We start from the raw sequence: 16,827 nt of genomic DNA, 5'->3' as shown, positions 1-16,827 counted from the left end.
AAAGCGTCTACAAAGTATGAAAACGTTAGGCCAGTCGCGTCGGAACGGAAAACATGATTGGGGAGAGGAGCTAAAGTTCGGAGGGTGTATTTGAATCAACCTGTTTGGAAACAAACCTCAGGGCAAAATAAATGCATATTTAGGTAAACCTGCTTTTCCCTCCGCTTCCAAAAATGCCGCATCCATCTCACGGAAGCGCGAAGGGTCGCTGAATGGAAAACGGAGAGGAAAGACGCACTCGACGCCGCCACCCAAGGCACACACGCTGTATAATCGACGATGGCCGCCATGCGTACATCGTTCCCATCCGATGTTGCAAACGGACACCACGCCCTTCGATTGATTCAGCCAGTGACCACCGGGAAGGATGAGGGGCAAGGAGAGGGCTCTTCTTCGGACAGGGACCACGCTCATTTTACGTAATTCACGAGAGCAATTATCCGTTGCATAATCTGTACGGAGTTTGGCCTCACAAGCGTCCTTCTACCGCAGCCGTAGCCGAGTTGAACGGCCATAAGTAGAAAAAAACAAATTGTCAGGCAAATATGCCCACGTAAGGTCTACGCAATCTGATTCCAGTAGGAATGGAATATACTTAACACGATGCGTCTGTAATTTGAGTCCATTCTTAATATCTAATTCCTTGGGGTTTGGTATTTAGTGTATCCACCGAATTGCGGACGGAGTATCGACCTCTGATTAGATGCGGAATAAGCGAGTTCACTCGACGGATTTGTAGATGTGAACAAGAAGTGGCGGTATTCAGAGGCGTTTGTTTATTCTTGATGAAGAAAGTTTTTTTGACGAAGTCTTATATGATATCGAATCAACAGACTGCCGTGACTTGGCCACTTGAAACCACAACATGTATGCCTCTAATTATCCGACGGAGCGGGTAGCAGCTTTACGCCAAATGAGAGGTTTGGATCGGTGGGCATTTGACAACAGCTCTTTTACCAGATACATGAAGTGGTGCGATGAGGAAGGAAACGGGAAAACAACACATTGTTAGATTGCTATTAATCAAAACTTAGCGAGTTCCGCTAAATGTCATTTAAAACGACCGGTTTCGTCGAACAGTCGACATCATCGGGTCACCAAGTGTTTATTTTTGACATTTAATCATGACGCTCCACCAAGTAGAGTCGTTTGCCTTAGAATTCAACACATTATTAAACCGAGAAGAACGTGATAAAATCTTCTTCCTATAGATTTTCACCAGCAAAAAACTCGACGAAACCTTTTCGAAAAAACATTTCGGTGGTTTCGTTAAATTAGTCCTGTTTCGCATTTCCAGGAGAGAATTTATCGAAAGAGTATTTCGATCAAGGATGGTAAAAAATGTACGAAATGAACCTATCACAATAGAACATTGGATGATTGAAAACATTACACTGAAGATGGAAGCCAAGGACTCCGATCTTGTAAATATTTTGAGTTAAAAATAATAGTCTAAAGACTTTTTCAAGACCTTAGGAACGGAAACCATAGTTGAACACAAATACAATGGGTAATAGGCGGGGGACATTATTTAAAAGAATTCTGGAATGCGACTGAAGGGATTCTTGTGTTACAACGATTGAATTTTCACGGCTAAGATATCGACATTTATAACATTTGGCAAAGATGTACGATGGATCAAGAAGACTAACAAGTAAAATGGGTCCCGTAAATATCACGGCATCATTTACGCATGCAAGAGAACAAATCGTATGATTATGGAGTAATAGAATGCCGTCATCGGAAGATTCCAATATTAACAGCTATCGGCAATTTATGGGTTGGGAAAGTGCCACCGAAGTGGAAAGGAGATGTTGAAATTTTGCGGCTAACATAAATTAGCAGCATAAAAACATTTTTTTAAACAAGAAAAATGCAAAAAAAATTAACTGAGTTTGGCCTCCAAACGGCATTTAGAAGAGGATTATAGCAAGATGTGAGGACGTCCATTGCCTCCCTTTCTTTGAAGAAGAGGGAATAAAAGCGATGTCAATGTTTACTTGGAAGCGTAAAGAAAAATAAGTTTATTCGGCGAGAAAAACTTGAATTGCGACTAAAATACGTTAGAGCGAGTTAGGTTGGGAGTAGCATCCATTTCAGGTTGATGATCCAGTAAGCGCCACCAAGTGTACCAGAAGAAGGGGGTCAAACAAGCTGGAAAAGACGATCAATGTTACATAACGAGCAGAAGGCAGCGATTTACCTTCAGGCGGCAGAGCAGCACACCGCGGTGGTTTTACTTAGCTTCCGTGCCAGGAGTTATTGTGAGAGAGATAAATGAATGGATGCCCGTGAGTCTACCTCCAGCTCGCTACGTCTCCTTTCCATTCACCACTCTCGCACCTCTCCACTCCACGGCAACTCTACACTTTCGAAAAAGGGGCTTACATGGAAGGAATTTGACGCGCCACGCACTCAGGGTTGACATAAAACTAAGAAATAATTGAGCAATGTATAACTGCCCAAAACCTTCCTATTCCCGGTTGGATACTTATCCAGCGAGATACTCTGTGGTAATTCACCCAATCAGCAATCGACAGGCACCTGGATTGCCTGCAGGTCTCCTTAATAATCATTTTAAATATACAGATTATTCTAATCCAAAAACGCCAGTTGCAGCACACCAATAAACCCCTAAAACTGAAACCAGAAGAAAACAGGGGAGTGACTGAGTCGGAAGCCCTCCTCCCTGGCCCCTGCATAGTACCGCGAAGGAGCCAACGAAAACCTCTTGGCGCCCCGTCACGCGGCCAACACTGATTTCCATGGGAGGGAGTTGGAGGTCGCTCCCACGCCTCTTCGTGTCCCAAGAGCAGAAAACAGAAAGACCATAAAAATGGCATCATTTGATGAGAGCATGAGGGACATTTTCTCTTTCTCTGGGCCACATATTGCAACGTAAAGAAATGATTCCGCAGTGGCAAAGGATATATCATCAAAATAACGCTCTGAAGCGTCGGTTCCTCCTTTCAAACCATTACGGGCGGCGAGGGCCTTTGCAGGAGCAGTATTGCTCACACCTAACGAAGGCAGTTGAAGATCTTTCTAATTTCAAGAAAACGATAAAAACTAATGGCGCCTAAGAATTTTTTTCGAAAGGTATGCATTCATCTTCCCATCGGAGACATACTCAAATAATGAAATCCAATTAAAAAGTAAATCAGACCAAAGACTCTGAGACTTACAGAAATGAATGGACGTGCATTAAATATATCAAATACTAATTGTGAACGTGCGTGGAAACATGTTTTATGCGATTGTAGAGTTCTTTGAGTATGACCTCAGTGGAATGGTCATTTTAATGCCTTGACAATACAAACATTGAAATGTGTTACACGAAATGCGAAAATTATTGTAAATTTTAAATCGCTCGCGGAATACTACCTTGATCAAAAATTTCCCGGAATTTATTCAGAAAATTAAAAATACAAGTTTATTCATCTAAATCTATATTGTCCCCTTCAAAGTAATCCCCATCGACTGCAACACACTTATGCCAGCGCTTGATCCAATCCTCGAAACATTTTTTATATTCGGTTTTCGGTATGTCCATCAGTGCTTCCTGCGATTTTTCCATTACTTCCTCTCGGCTGCTAAAACGCGTTCCCCGTAATGGTTTTTTAAAACTCGATTGAACAGAAAGAAGTCACAGGGAGCCAAATCAGGTGAATTCGGTGGCTGTTGGATGGTATTTGTTGCATTTTTCGTCAAAAAATTACGAATAATGATAGCACTGTGCGACGGTGCGTTATCATGGTGCAAAATCCACGAGTTTTCTGCCCACATTTCTGGTCTCTTTCGGCGAATTGCTTCACGCAAACGTCTCATAACGCCCAAATAATACTCTTTGTTTACTGTCTGGCCTTCTGGCAAAAATTCATGATGCACTACACCGTTGTAATCCATGAAAACCGTCAGCATTGCCTTCTTTTTTGACTGAAAACGACGTGGTTTTTTTGGTCTCGGCTCATTTGGTGAACGCCATTCACTTGCCTGATGTCTGGATTGCGTGTCCTACTCATAAACCCACGTCTCGTCTCCAGTAATGATCCTTTTGATGAATGTGGGATCGGATTCAGCCTCGCAAATCATGTCTTTTGCGACGTCAACACGGTCTCTTTTTTGCATGAAATTGAGGTCTCTTGGCACCAACTTTGCTGCTACACGACGGAAACCCAAATCATTAACCACAATGTCTTGGGCGGATCCATAGGCAATGTTCAAGTCCTCCGCTATTTCTCTGATGGTTAATTTGCGGTTATTGACCAACATTTCTTTTACTTTATCAATTTTTTCACCGACTTTCGATGTCGATGGTCTGCCACTGCGTTCATCATCTTCGATTGACTCACGACCAGTTCTGAACCGCTCGTGCCACTGGTAAACGACCGTTTTTTTTAGAGAATCGTTGCCGAAACACTTTTCCAACATTTCCAACGTCCGTGCGCCACTAAATCCGTTTTTTACGCAAAATTTAATACAAGTTCGTTGTTGCAAATTTAAATCCATTTCTGAAATTGTAAAAAATCGCCAACACACACAGAGATAGATGTACTCTTGGCTACGTAACTTTTGCAAATGTCAAGTTATGACACTAAGATTTAAAGGGAATATCAACAACAGATGTACCAATTTAACAAAAAAAACAACTCAAATCGGAACGATGGGAGCGCCACACGGTGGTTATTCCGGGAACCTTTTGATCAAGGTAGTATTAGATGAAATGATGTTTTAATAACGTTTAGCGTCATAAAATGAAATTTTGAATAGACGAGAGGTAGTAGTCGTTATTGAGAGAGGCCATGTGCGCTTTGATATAGAACAATATGTATACGAAAGTCATCAATGCTAACTTTAAATTAACATAGGGACCAGTATTACCAACCCAAATAATCAAGTGAAAAGGCGAAAAAAGTTACGTAAACACAGTAAGGGGAGCTTCTAACAACTGAATTTGAGTTAATGTTCCCCACAGTGAGTGTAGGAATGTTTTCTACGATTATTAATGCAACGAAACAACCGGCGATCAATTATTCATTTTCTTCGAAACTTTCCAATTAAAACGCTTGACCCACGACGAAACATTCAATATTTTACGCGGGTTGTTGATGAAATCATCTCAAAAATATTTATATTTACATGCAATGCCAAATAATAGAAATGAAAAATACGCTTATGACTACAATACAATATGCATAGTGTGATGTTAACCTGTCGAGTGACCCTCAATTCATTTAGACGGGTAATTATGGTTAACATCCATACAACTTGGCCCTGCGTACGTGCGGAGGTAATACGGTAATCAGGCTGTAAACCTGCTGAAATTCGCGATTACCTCGTCTAATTTAGGGAAGAAGGCCGACAAAAACACGGTTAATTCATACTTTTAATCCTCTCTGTATATGGATAATGTAAATAAACGATTAAGTTGACTTTTGTACAGAGACAGCCATCTCCGACTGTTTATGGAAACTGAAATTCTTTTCTACGCCGACTAGAGCTGTCATTGTATCAATGCATTCAAACTTACACTCCGCAGAAACTGCATAAACATAAGTGAAAATATTGTCAGGCCAGGAGAAAGAGGTATTCCTCCTCTCTGGTAAGCTACCCCGTGCTCACTATTTGCAAACAAAACTCGCTTCTTCTGTTGAAGGAGTCTCAAAATCAGGACATCGAAATGTCTATTGCCATTGCAGTGACTCGCTCCAACTACTTACTGTTCGACCGCTCCAACGTTCCCAGCCCCGACACTCTCCACTTTGACATTGACCGATTATGGCACAAGCAATACCCTCATAAGTTGGTCATACGACGGAATCGTAACCCCAAAAACGAGGATGAAGTGGACAAAGGTGACCGAGGCCCAACTTTAACACGAGGAACTGGCAGAATTAATGCATAAATCATCAAGGAACTCGAAGGAAAAGCAAATGATGTACCTTGCGGATGTCGAAGATAGCTACGAAAGGGAAAGATTACCGGAAGACTTCCAGATGATTATAAGTGCAATAGGTTCCAAAGAAGACGAGAACTAACAATTGTGAAGAACATCGAACAATTTCTCATCGTCTAGTTTCATATGCATCCAAAATACTACAAGCCTAAAAGAAAATTCAGTCACAGGATGTGAAAAAAATTGAAGACAAGCTCTTGGAAAAAATTCCGTCCGAATTTAATCTAATTATTCTGGTAAAGAAAATGATACATATCAACAAGAAATTGTTCGGGAAAATCCTGCTTTTGCAAAATCTTGGAATGGTTAACAACGAGAGAAGAATAACGCCGGTTTTTAACATTTTTTTTATTCGATTCTGTGTCGGCCTAGTTCCTTTTGCCCTACAATAGTGGAAAGTGATTGGCCCTGATAACCTTTTTTGATAAGGGTATTGAATCTTAATACTTTTTTCTGATCGTTTAACCAAAGTTTGAACCATACGATGAATAACAGTCCTCTCCAGCCTTGGAGGCGCGAGGGAGTCCCTGTATATTAAATAAGGAATGGTAGAATTGTCACAGAGTGAGAAGATATTGTTATAATCTTATTTTTAGAAATTGTCATTTAGAAATATCTTCAAAATGGAATGCTCTTTGGCGATGCACAAATATATATAAACACAGATGTAGATTTTTAAACCATAGAGACACAAAGAAAGGACACTCCCAATATGTTATTTGATGTTTCAACGGCTCGGCCATCGTCTTCAGCTCTGAAGATGACGGCCGAGCCATCGAAACGTCAAAACAATGTATATATACACACATATATATATACATATTAGATTTATATATATATTTATATATAATATATATATATATTATATATATATATATATATATATTAGATTTATATATATATGTATACATATATAAATATATATATATATATATATGTATACATATACATGTATATATATGTGTATATATATGTAAATATATATATATATATATATATATATATATATATATATATATGTATACATATATATGTGTGTGTGTATATATATATATATATATATATATATATATATATATATGCATATATATATATATATATTGACATATATATATATATGCATATATATATATTGACATATATATATATATGCATATATATATATTGACATATATATATATATATGCATATATATATATTGACATATATATATATATATATATATATATGCATTGCATTCAACAATCATTCAAAGTCAGAACAAAGAATGGCATACCTGAACCAGGTAGGCTTATACTAGGCTATAGACTTCTACTTTAATGTACTACCACCCACCAATTAATAAAGCCACTGTTTAAAAACATGGTAGCCATGAATGGATCCAATTAAAATATTATTTGTTTAAAGGTGGGATAAATTGGGGAAAACCACTTTCAGTTAACAACCTTTAAGCTATATATTCCCCCATTTTAGTGCATAAGATGTGTGAAACAATTTCTTTTGCATTCACACAATGCTGTCGACTCTCAAAAATCAACTGTAACAATTCTCTAACTGAACATTTTTGACACTATGCTAATGAAATGGAAGAGGAATTTGTGTAGGTACATTAAAATGACAACAGCAATGACACATGAAAAACCATGGTCATTGAGGTCATTTAGGGAAGTAAAATAATGAGAAATGGTCAACTTTCTACAAAAAAGTCCACTTAAGCTTAGCCCCTGTGGCTGGATGCAGAAAAACCTCTAACAGTGATTTATGTAGCCTTAATTTCTCACCAAACATTCATGGAAGACTGAGTAAGGAATGTAGGTGGAACTCTTCAAATAGGATAGATTAGCAGATTATTAGATATTAAGCATTAATTAGATAGCAAAACAGTTATTACTGAGAACATTGCACAATCAGGGTGGAATTTATAAAACTAAATGAAGGTAAAGAGATCCTTGAGATTCAAGAAGTTCTCTCGGGTTTCCCACCGGGTCAGGTTACCTGACCTGGTGGCAAACCCGAGAGAACTTCTTGAATACCATACGCCGGGAAAACCCGAGATCCTTCAGATCCTCGAAAATCTGGAAAGCTAAATAAAGATTAACGTTCGGAGACAAAAATTAGAATAGGCAAAATAAATCACCTATTTTGGAAGTATTGTGGAGGGTGGGCAGAGTGGTGTTGACATTGGAAGACATGAGATTATTGACAAAGAAGAGTAGTGTAAGGCAAAGAAGAATTCACAAAAGGCAAGTGGTATTGACAGATACCATGTAAAGGTGTAAAAAAAATAATAACTAAAACTTTTCTTGGGATACAGTGTTGTTGATTGAGAAACTCAATTCTTGAGTCACAATGATAAGCATATTTTGGAGGCCTTTGAGATGCAGGTGTAGAGAAGGATGGAAAAATAAAATGGAAATAACGAAAAAATGCAGTTATAGGCATTATAGAAGAAGAGAGACTGTTGTTATGAGAAATTTGAAGAAGGCAGGCAAATGGGTAACAGGAGATTTAGAGGCAATGAGTTCCTGAAGATGATAAAAGAGTGGAGAATGCTAAGAAAGGGAGGAAAAGAATAGGCATTTTGGATGAAATTAAGGGCAGAAGAGAGTATGCAGAGATAAAGAATGAATTATTTTTTGTCATTTTAGTTATGACTTAGGATTAGAGCGCATGAAGTGTCACGGTCGAAGGAAAATACAATCAGATAGACCAGTGCTAGTAAAAACAATAATAATCAAATACATAAAAAGGTATTATATTTATAAAAATCCCCACATTTCTTGGTATCTTTATCCACACTGTAGCCATCTCTAGAAACGTTTCTCAGAACCTTTGCACATCTGATTGTCAAACTTTGAGTAGAGTTAGAAAATTGAAATTTGACGCTAAAATTTCTTTTATGACAACCTACTGGAAAAAGAGAAGGGCAAAATTTTATCTTAAAGACATCTTTTTAACCTGATTCTTCAGATTTTAGCTATACAAGAAATGAGATATAGAAAATTACCGTCTGTAAGACTAAAATGTTATTAAAAATTACATGTATTTCAGGTGGAAAGATGTAAAAACTAATTAAAATTAAAATTACGCAATTCATTTGTTGATACGAAAATGTTTGGATGTTTAAAAGTCATCTTTAAATGTGCTGTACTTTCAGAACAGCCCAAATATTTATAAAAGGGAGAAGATGGAGTTATGTACATGAGGTGGGGCCAGAGTGGATGACTAACAGCGGTTACAAAGTAGATGACGGCAGTTGTATAGTACCTAGATTGTAGTATTTCAACAACAAAACAGAAGTTACGTGGATGGGGAAGATAGTGTTGAATAATGGGACATGGTGGTAGGAGAGGAGGGGACACAGGCATTGGTAATGGCGAGGGGAAAATGTAATTACGTGAGGTGCTCTGTGGAGAGCACTTTGAGTGAGTGCACCTTCTGTCGGATGGGATGTTAAGCTGCGGACCCTTTGGTGCCTTTCATTAAGTATCACCTGATGTCAATGGCGGGTTTCTCTCCACACCCTTCCTCCTTTCCCACCCACCCCTAATGGTGCAAATGACCACACCTGTCGGTCACCTCCTCTAAAAACTATTTAAAGAGTAACAAACGTACTTTCAGAAATAAATATCCCTCAGTCCATTCTGTAGAGCAACTTAGGGAATCCGGCCACAATTTCAAGACAACAAGACTTCCACTTTCAAAACATAGCAGAAAAAACACAGCATCCAATAAGAAATGTAGATAGTTTCTAAGAGCATACACTCCTGAATGAATCTCCATCATGAACGAGAATAATTTTCCCTAACATTCACCCCATACAGCCATACCCTTATCATATTTATTTTTTTATGCATCTTGAAAAATTGAGCAAATCATTTTCAATTGGATTAGCTAGATTGTTCTAACTTTTGGACAACATAGTCAGAGGATTGATTCATTTTGACTGTCGAATCAAAAAAATTATTTCTGTATACTAACAATATGATAATTAAGAAAATGTTAGTAATAGATGATTTTCATTAAGTATCTTCATAAATATTTATTATATTAAACCATATTGTTCCAATAACATTCATAGTTTTTTTATTTCAAAAATTTTCTCCAAGGACCACGGTAGTCCAGGGGTAGTCTTGGACTACTAACTGGAGGGCCCGGGTTTGATTACTGGGCAAGCCTCTCTGGGCACCTACAGCTCCACCCAAGCTATGTGATTGTTTCGGGTACCAGATCTTCCTGGGAAACCATAATACCATACAGGGAAAGGCACTGGCCCCCCTACCCTGATGTGTGAATTTCACACGCCATTTCGCTTGGTACTGGGCTCTATCTAACTCTATCATCACCTACCAAATCGACTTTAGGGTTGGTTACTGTTTATGATTTTCTTTACATCTATTTTTCCATAATTGTTGACATGATGTACATAGAATAAAATAATGCTACTTGATGCTAACACTTTTAAATATAAAAAACATTTCAGCTTCATCATTTATATTATAGGTGATTATTTAACAATTATTATAAACCCCAAATGGTAATTTTGTGCTGTTTTTAGTCTAATTAAAAATTGAAGCAAACATTTACTGAAGAGGAGGGTCTCCGGTTGTGAGTTTCTATGGACATTTAGTCGCATGGCTCAATCACACCTGCAGCCTCCCTAGAAAATATCTAGCCAGTATCTTAAGGTTTTAAGAATAATACACGCTGCAAAAAAATAGGCAAGCTATCAATTCATATTAACTTAAAATATATGAATTTGGTTGTTTTTATAAATCCGTTCATTATTCACGGAAACCTACTATTTCTTTCAATTTCATTGAATGCTAGTTAAACTCAAAGTTTTGTAATGTCATTCCGGCAGGCATACTGAAAAATAACTATTAGAATGTCATCCCACCTCAATCCTGAAAAAACTGGTTTAGAACTAACTATCATTAATGATAAAACTGAAAAGACATCAACAAAAAAAATATCCACAAACCAAAGTATTCCCCTTCATCACCCTGCTTTTCCATCTCTTCTTCAAGCTGGCGTGTGAGCTCCTCTATCTTGCGCTCTGCTTCAGTTGGTCCCTAGCAAATTAAAAAAAATACTCTTAAAATACAAGACACAAAATTACATATGTACATCAAATATGTTGGATTTAATATCTCTGAGCTAACTATTGTTTCATTTATGAATTCTATCACAATTTGTTATAAAATCATTTTAACAGTATGACGCATTTCACTGTTCCTCGGAAATGGCACATTGCACCTTAGAATGACAAAGGATGTGCTACCAATGAAGACAATGAACAGAAACTACACTGATGTGCCTTAAGCATTATAAATACTCAGAATTACCGAAGGCCAATGATTAGGCTTACAGTAAATTATTTTATTTAAATGCACGCTTTATTTATTTAAGATTTTACAATGAAATCTTAAAGAAAAATACGTCCCTTGGCATTTTTATCTGATAACAATGATTTCAAAATGGCAATTCATGGCAATGTACCAATTTTAATAAAATACACAGTAACCATTCTTTGCTTTCACAAACTCTATTATAATCACAGAAAATCCAAGGATTTCTAAATCTTATTGCAGGCTTTGATTGGCAAACTAGAGTTTTGCTCATACAGCAAGCTCATATATTTTATGATATGTCTCTAGGGCATCATTCATAAAAATTTCTGGCAGTCCCTTAATTGGAATGGGACTACTAGGAGTGACAGGGGAGAAAGTCCACATGAAAAACACCAGTAAAGACATTATTCATTGTTTGGGATGTTAATAGCAAATAGGAGCTTCAATACCACTGATATAAAAGCTTGAAAAATTATTCACTATTATGCGTATCAGTACTTTTCTGGTAGAGTAATTAATTGATAAGGAAAATTTGAGAACCCAAACCAAAAGCAAAGCACAATTTAAATGCCAAAGCTAGTGCAGTGTTGAACGAATACCACAGATATATCCAAGAATCAAATACTTTCTTCATTATTTGGACAACGTCAGTTTTGATAATCATGTCATCTGATGAATTCAACTAGAAGATATTATAAATTTGCACACAATATCAAAGCAAACAATGGTAGAAAATGAATAAACTGTAGAAGATGCAAGAAGCAAAGGCAATAAGATCAAAATAAACACAAGACTTAGAAATTGGAAGAAGTAGAATTTACTATTTCTATAATCATAGTAATTTAGGGAATGAGATGATACCAGAGGACTCAAATGTCCCAAATTATCATTAATAAATTATATAAGAGCACATGTGCACAACACTGACTGATAGGTAGATATTATATTAAATGCTTCATTACATAATCCTTAATTGGACCACCAAACTGATTACTTCCTACCATGTAATGACCTAGAGGATTCAAAGAACGATTAAGACGTGGTCATAGTATTTTTGGTTAGCCATTTTGATACTTCTTTTCTAATCTCTTAATATCAACAAGTTGAGGGCACTGGTTAACTGACTGATAGACATGTAATTGAAATTTTTATAAACTTAAAAAAATTCTTGGTTTGTCTTTAAAATTGAAAAAAAAAAATATTTCATACAGAGAAACCTTTAATTATCTAGAATTATACTGTAAGTGGGGATTCATCATTATTTTATTCCTAAGAATATTTTAAGGTGTGGTTACAAATCATGGAAAAATCTGATTTATCTTTTATCCACCCTTTGAAAACTGTAGCTTTCTATTCAAAGGTTTAGACATGTTCATCATGACCAAAATGCAAATCTTCTGATAGTTTTATTTCTTGTGTCAACAAAAATAAAACAAATAGGAACAGTGTTTACGAAACTTCTTACAGCTAAACATACTGTCCCCTAAAAATTCTTCCTGCACTCCCTTGCAGTTTTAATCTTTCTTCAAAATGCCCAGATACCCTTTTTTTCTCACTAACTTATCAAACATTTTCCATTCTATAACATCCTTCCACTCTGCAAAATCATCTGCATGGACTTTTCCTGCCTGCTCTACATTTGCTCCATAATGTTCCCTTGCTTTCACCATTACTTCGTACATCTCCCTCTCATTCCAGTTCATAACTTCCATATGAATTTTAAAAATCCTACAATATACACTCATCCACTATCTCTACAACTTTTTCATGTGTCTAGATAACTTTTATTTACATGAAGTTATTGTTCAGTAATATATTAAATGATGGATTTATTATCATTAGTTTTTGGACTTGTGAAAGCTTATTTAACTCTAAGACTCATGCCACTTTTCTTCTCTAAGGTATCATGACTGCCTTTGTGCTGCTACGCATACTACACCATCATAAACAGCAAAAAACCCAAGGGGGCATCTCTCTTCATTTCCCTTCAATTTGGAGTAAAAACAGCATTCGCAAAAAATAAAAGGGTTTAATGACTTCTGTTTAAGTCCATTTATAATTACCATTGGCCGTGGTGGTGTCACGCTGTAAGGAAGCAGAGTCTTCCCACTGATTGCCCCCTTCGGTTTTCCTGACACAGGAGACTGCGATGGAGATGGTGGCGGCGAAGGCGTATGATGGCTTGGAGCAGGTGATGGCTGGGCGATTGGGCTAGGCACTGTGGCCACCGCAAAGGAGCCACCCAAAGGCGCCGCCTGCCTCCCCACGGCAACTCCAACCTCGGGACCACACACCTTTCCCCTTGCTGGACCTCCACCTCTACCAGTGGGGGTCCCTGAAGTAACGTAAACGGCACCGGCTACTCCCGTAGAAGTTAAAGGTTGTCGCGGTACAATTCCCATTGGCACGTAATCTTCACCATTAGCGGCAGCACTTGGTTGCATTGGGGTGGCACGATGCAAACCTGCAGGCATCGGTCCTTGAATTCGCCTGGCAGCATCTGCAGCGACCCGACGGCCCTGACTCCAACCCGGATATGGTGGAGGAGGTGCAATACCACAAGGATTGGCGAGGGAAGGTGAGCTACTTACAGTCTGAGGCGGGCCACAGTAATAGTGTTGAGGTCTGCTATCCGCCTTTTGCGGATTAGCTTGAACCGGTAGACTCCTCATTTCAGTGTAAACACCGCCATTGTCGATAAACCTTTGTTCTGATCTCGACACTGCCACTTGGGGCCCTGGCCTTGCAGGCTCATAATCGCCCATCCCTCTGCCCATGCTCATGCTAAGATCTAAAACGTTTTCATAAACGGGCGGAGCTTCATATGGAGGTTGGTCCCTTTGACCAGGCCTACTTCTACTGCCGACAGGTACCTGCGGCTGTGCCCTACGATACTCAGCTAGTGATGACGGAGGAAAAGATGAAGACCCTGACATAGTTTCTCCAGGAACACCAGGGCCGGCAACACTGCCGCGAGGGCTGGAATGTTTGGAGTCCTGTGAACCAACACTGGAATGTGCGGGACTGTGAATATATGCCCCTTGGCCAGTACTACCGCGACCGTAATACTCCAAATTTTCGTACACAGGTGAAGGAACATTACCACTACTTGAATACACAGGAGCATTCCCCGCCATACTGGTGCGAGGACTGCAGGAATGCGAATCTCGGTTGGAACTGCCAGCACTAGGGGTTGGACTAGCTGCACCCGGCTTTGTGGAAAACTGAGGTTGGTGCTGTTGATGGTGATAGAATCTTGAAGGATCAGGCAGTCCGTTGGTTTGATAAGCTGGCATCACCGTTGACTGAGTTATTTTACCCTGCTGTGAAACCTGAGGGACGACTGCTGCAACTGTTTCCACCTGTTTTGGAGTAGCAAACTTTGAGGCCGCTATTATATTCCCACGGTCGTATATCTTGTAATCAGTGGGGGACTCCCTTTGCTTGATCTTCCCCCTAGGAGATCCTTCTACAACCAAACTTTCAATGGCGCCCACAGATCTTTGCTGGGAGATTTGGTGTTGTTTGTTATCGTATGACGATGACCTAACCGGAGAACCAAGAGTACTTGAAGGAAGAGACCTCGAACCACCTGATGAATTAACTCCAGCATCATGGTTCGTTGTAGCAACACCAGACTGACACCCGATCATGGCATTGGTGGATAAAGATCTTCCCTGAGAATCAACAGATTTAGGAAGAATCCGTCCATAACCCGACTCAGAAGCTGTAGGAAACCTTTCTCTGTTGTCTCCGATGCCACTTGTATCCTCAGATGCGTTTATACGTAAGTAGCCGAGTTTCTGAAGATACAGCGGATCCAAAACTGCACTATCACAATTGGAAGACGTCACATTCCCTTCATTTTGAACGTACGTCGAAGTTTGGCTTTCATACATGTTTAGATCGTTATGTACCCGATTGTCTTTCTGTAACTCACTACCGAAACCCTCCATCCTAGAATGAGCTAATTTAGCAAATAAAAAAGTATCACTCTCTACGGTAAACTAAATAGGCGAGTGCTTGCACATTGTAAATGACATGAATATTTTTTGGTGATATACATAACACATCTCGTCAAAACATTAACAAACATTGTCTTCCAACTTCGCTACACCTCCGCCCCAACGAATATCGAAGGATTTCAAGCTAATCGAAATGAATGCAATGAGAATCGATATGATGGACATTGCCACACAAGTCATTTTCGAATCAGTCAAACTTTCACATAATGTACTATAAATACTTGGCTTTAACTTATTAAAAAACATTAGTGTGTTATGGATGTTACGTCAAAAGCAACAAATTCTTCCTTGAACACTCAATGAGAGTTAATGGTGCTGCCACCTAGTGTCTCAATTCCATGACGCATTCAAGGGCGACTGCGACGAATGGCTATTGACAGAGATTAAGCCAATCGTAGTTGCCGTGGGAAATGTTGCAGAAGGCGGTACGTGCGTATGAAAGCTCGACCCGTCGCATTTTCTTGCCGAAACCTTCTCTATGGGTTTTGCAGAAGGATACTTAGGTAACGGTTTAAACTTCTGTTCCCCAAACTTTTCACTTGTCTATATTCAATGATAAATGCATTTAAAATTATATAATAGTAGGCAATGATTTGGGGCGGCAATTTTGAGTATGAATGCGAGTACCAATAGTTTTCGAGCACTGAGTTAAGTAGTATAATGTTTTATGAATTTCTATTAGTGGAGACGTTCGAGGCCAATTGCACCTTTAAGAAGATTGTTGTATTTATCTTCTGTGGATAGAGTGACTGCTTATGTCAATCAGCAGCTACCGACTGCCATTCGCAAGCTATACTTAAAAGATTTAAGTGCCGTCGCAGAACGCCTTTCAGTGAGACGTCGGGAGGGAACTCAAGGGTGGTAGAGGACATCATATTGAAAGACAACAGATAAAGAATGAGGTTTAAAATGGTTCAGAAACTTGGGTCATTGAGGCACCTAAATAAGTGAACCATTTGAGGCTTTTCTCATGTGGGATTGAATAGCTTCTTCCCTTTGCATCAGCCAATTACTCTCTTTGATATGCTAGTATTTAGTTTTCTGATATTGATTTTCAGGTTACACTGAGCAACTACACAAAGCAAATTTATCAAATTTTGAACTTATCACAAAGGGAGGACCCACTGTATTTCGGGAAATATATGTTGACAATATGGCAGGTTGTCATGATTAGGTTGGCACTCCAATTGCCAGTCCCCGAGTGCCCTTCCTTGCACAAGCTTCGCCAGTGCTTTCATCATACACTAGAAAAATCTTCTAAAAATAAAACCAGAAAGGCTAAAAAACACTCATTTCTCTTTAGATGACATTCAGAACTTGGGCTCCAAAAATTCTGAGATTTAATCCTAATTTACACAACCATAATGGGATATGTGTTCTCCGATAAGATTAAAACAATACTGAAAGTACTTTAGCTGCACTTTTCCAGTTAGTTTTTATTTCCAGCATATATTAATTGTTTCACAATTGATTTGAAATTTTTCTAAGTGAT

General features: G+C 38.5%; 1 protein-coding gene across 1 annotated transcript in view; it reads right to left on the bottom strand.

Annotated features, from left to right (window-relative positions):
• Positions 1–15,587, bottom strand: part of jub (LIM domain-containing protein jub) — a 59,732-nt gene extending 44,145 nt beyond the window's left edge. The window contains exons 1-2 of the mRNA XM_071584932.1: positions 13,374–15,587; positions 10,941–11,031 (exon numbers count right to left, since the gene is read on the bottom strand). Of these exons, the coding sequence (XP_071441033.1) occupies positions 10,941–11,031; positions 13,374–15,266 (1,984 nt within the window). The 5' untranslated portion in view covers positions 15,267–15,587. The remainder of the gene's footprint in view (positions 1–10,940; positions 11,032–13,373) is intronic.
• Between the last annotated feature and the right edge of the window lie 1,240 nt (positions 15,588–16,827).

The sequence above is a fragment of the Hetaerina americana genome, unplaced genomic scaffold (assembly GCF_022747635.1).
Source record: "Hetaerina americana unplaced genomic scaffold, ioHetAmer1.1.p SCAF_1, whole genome shotgun sequence".
Classification (NCBI taxonomy): Eukaryota; Metazoa; Arthropoda; class Insecta; order Odonata; family Calopterygidae; genus Hetaerina; species Hetaerina americana.
This window is presented reverse-complemented; position numbering and strand designations above follow the sequence as displayed.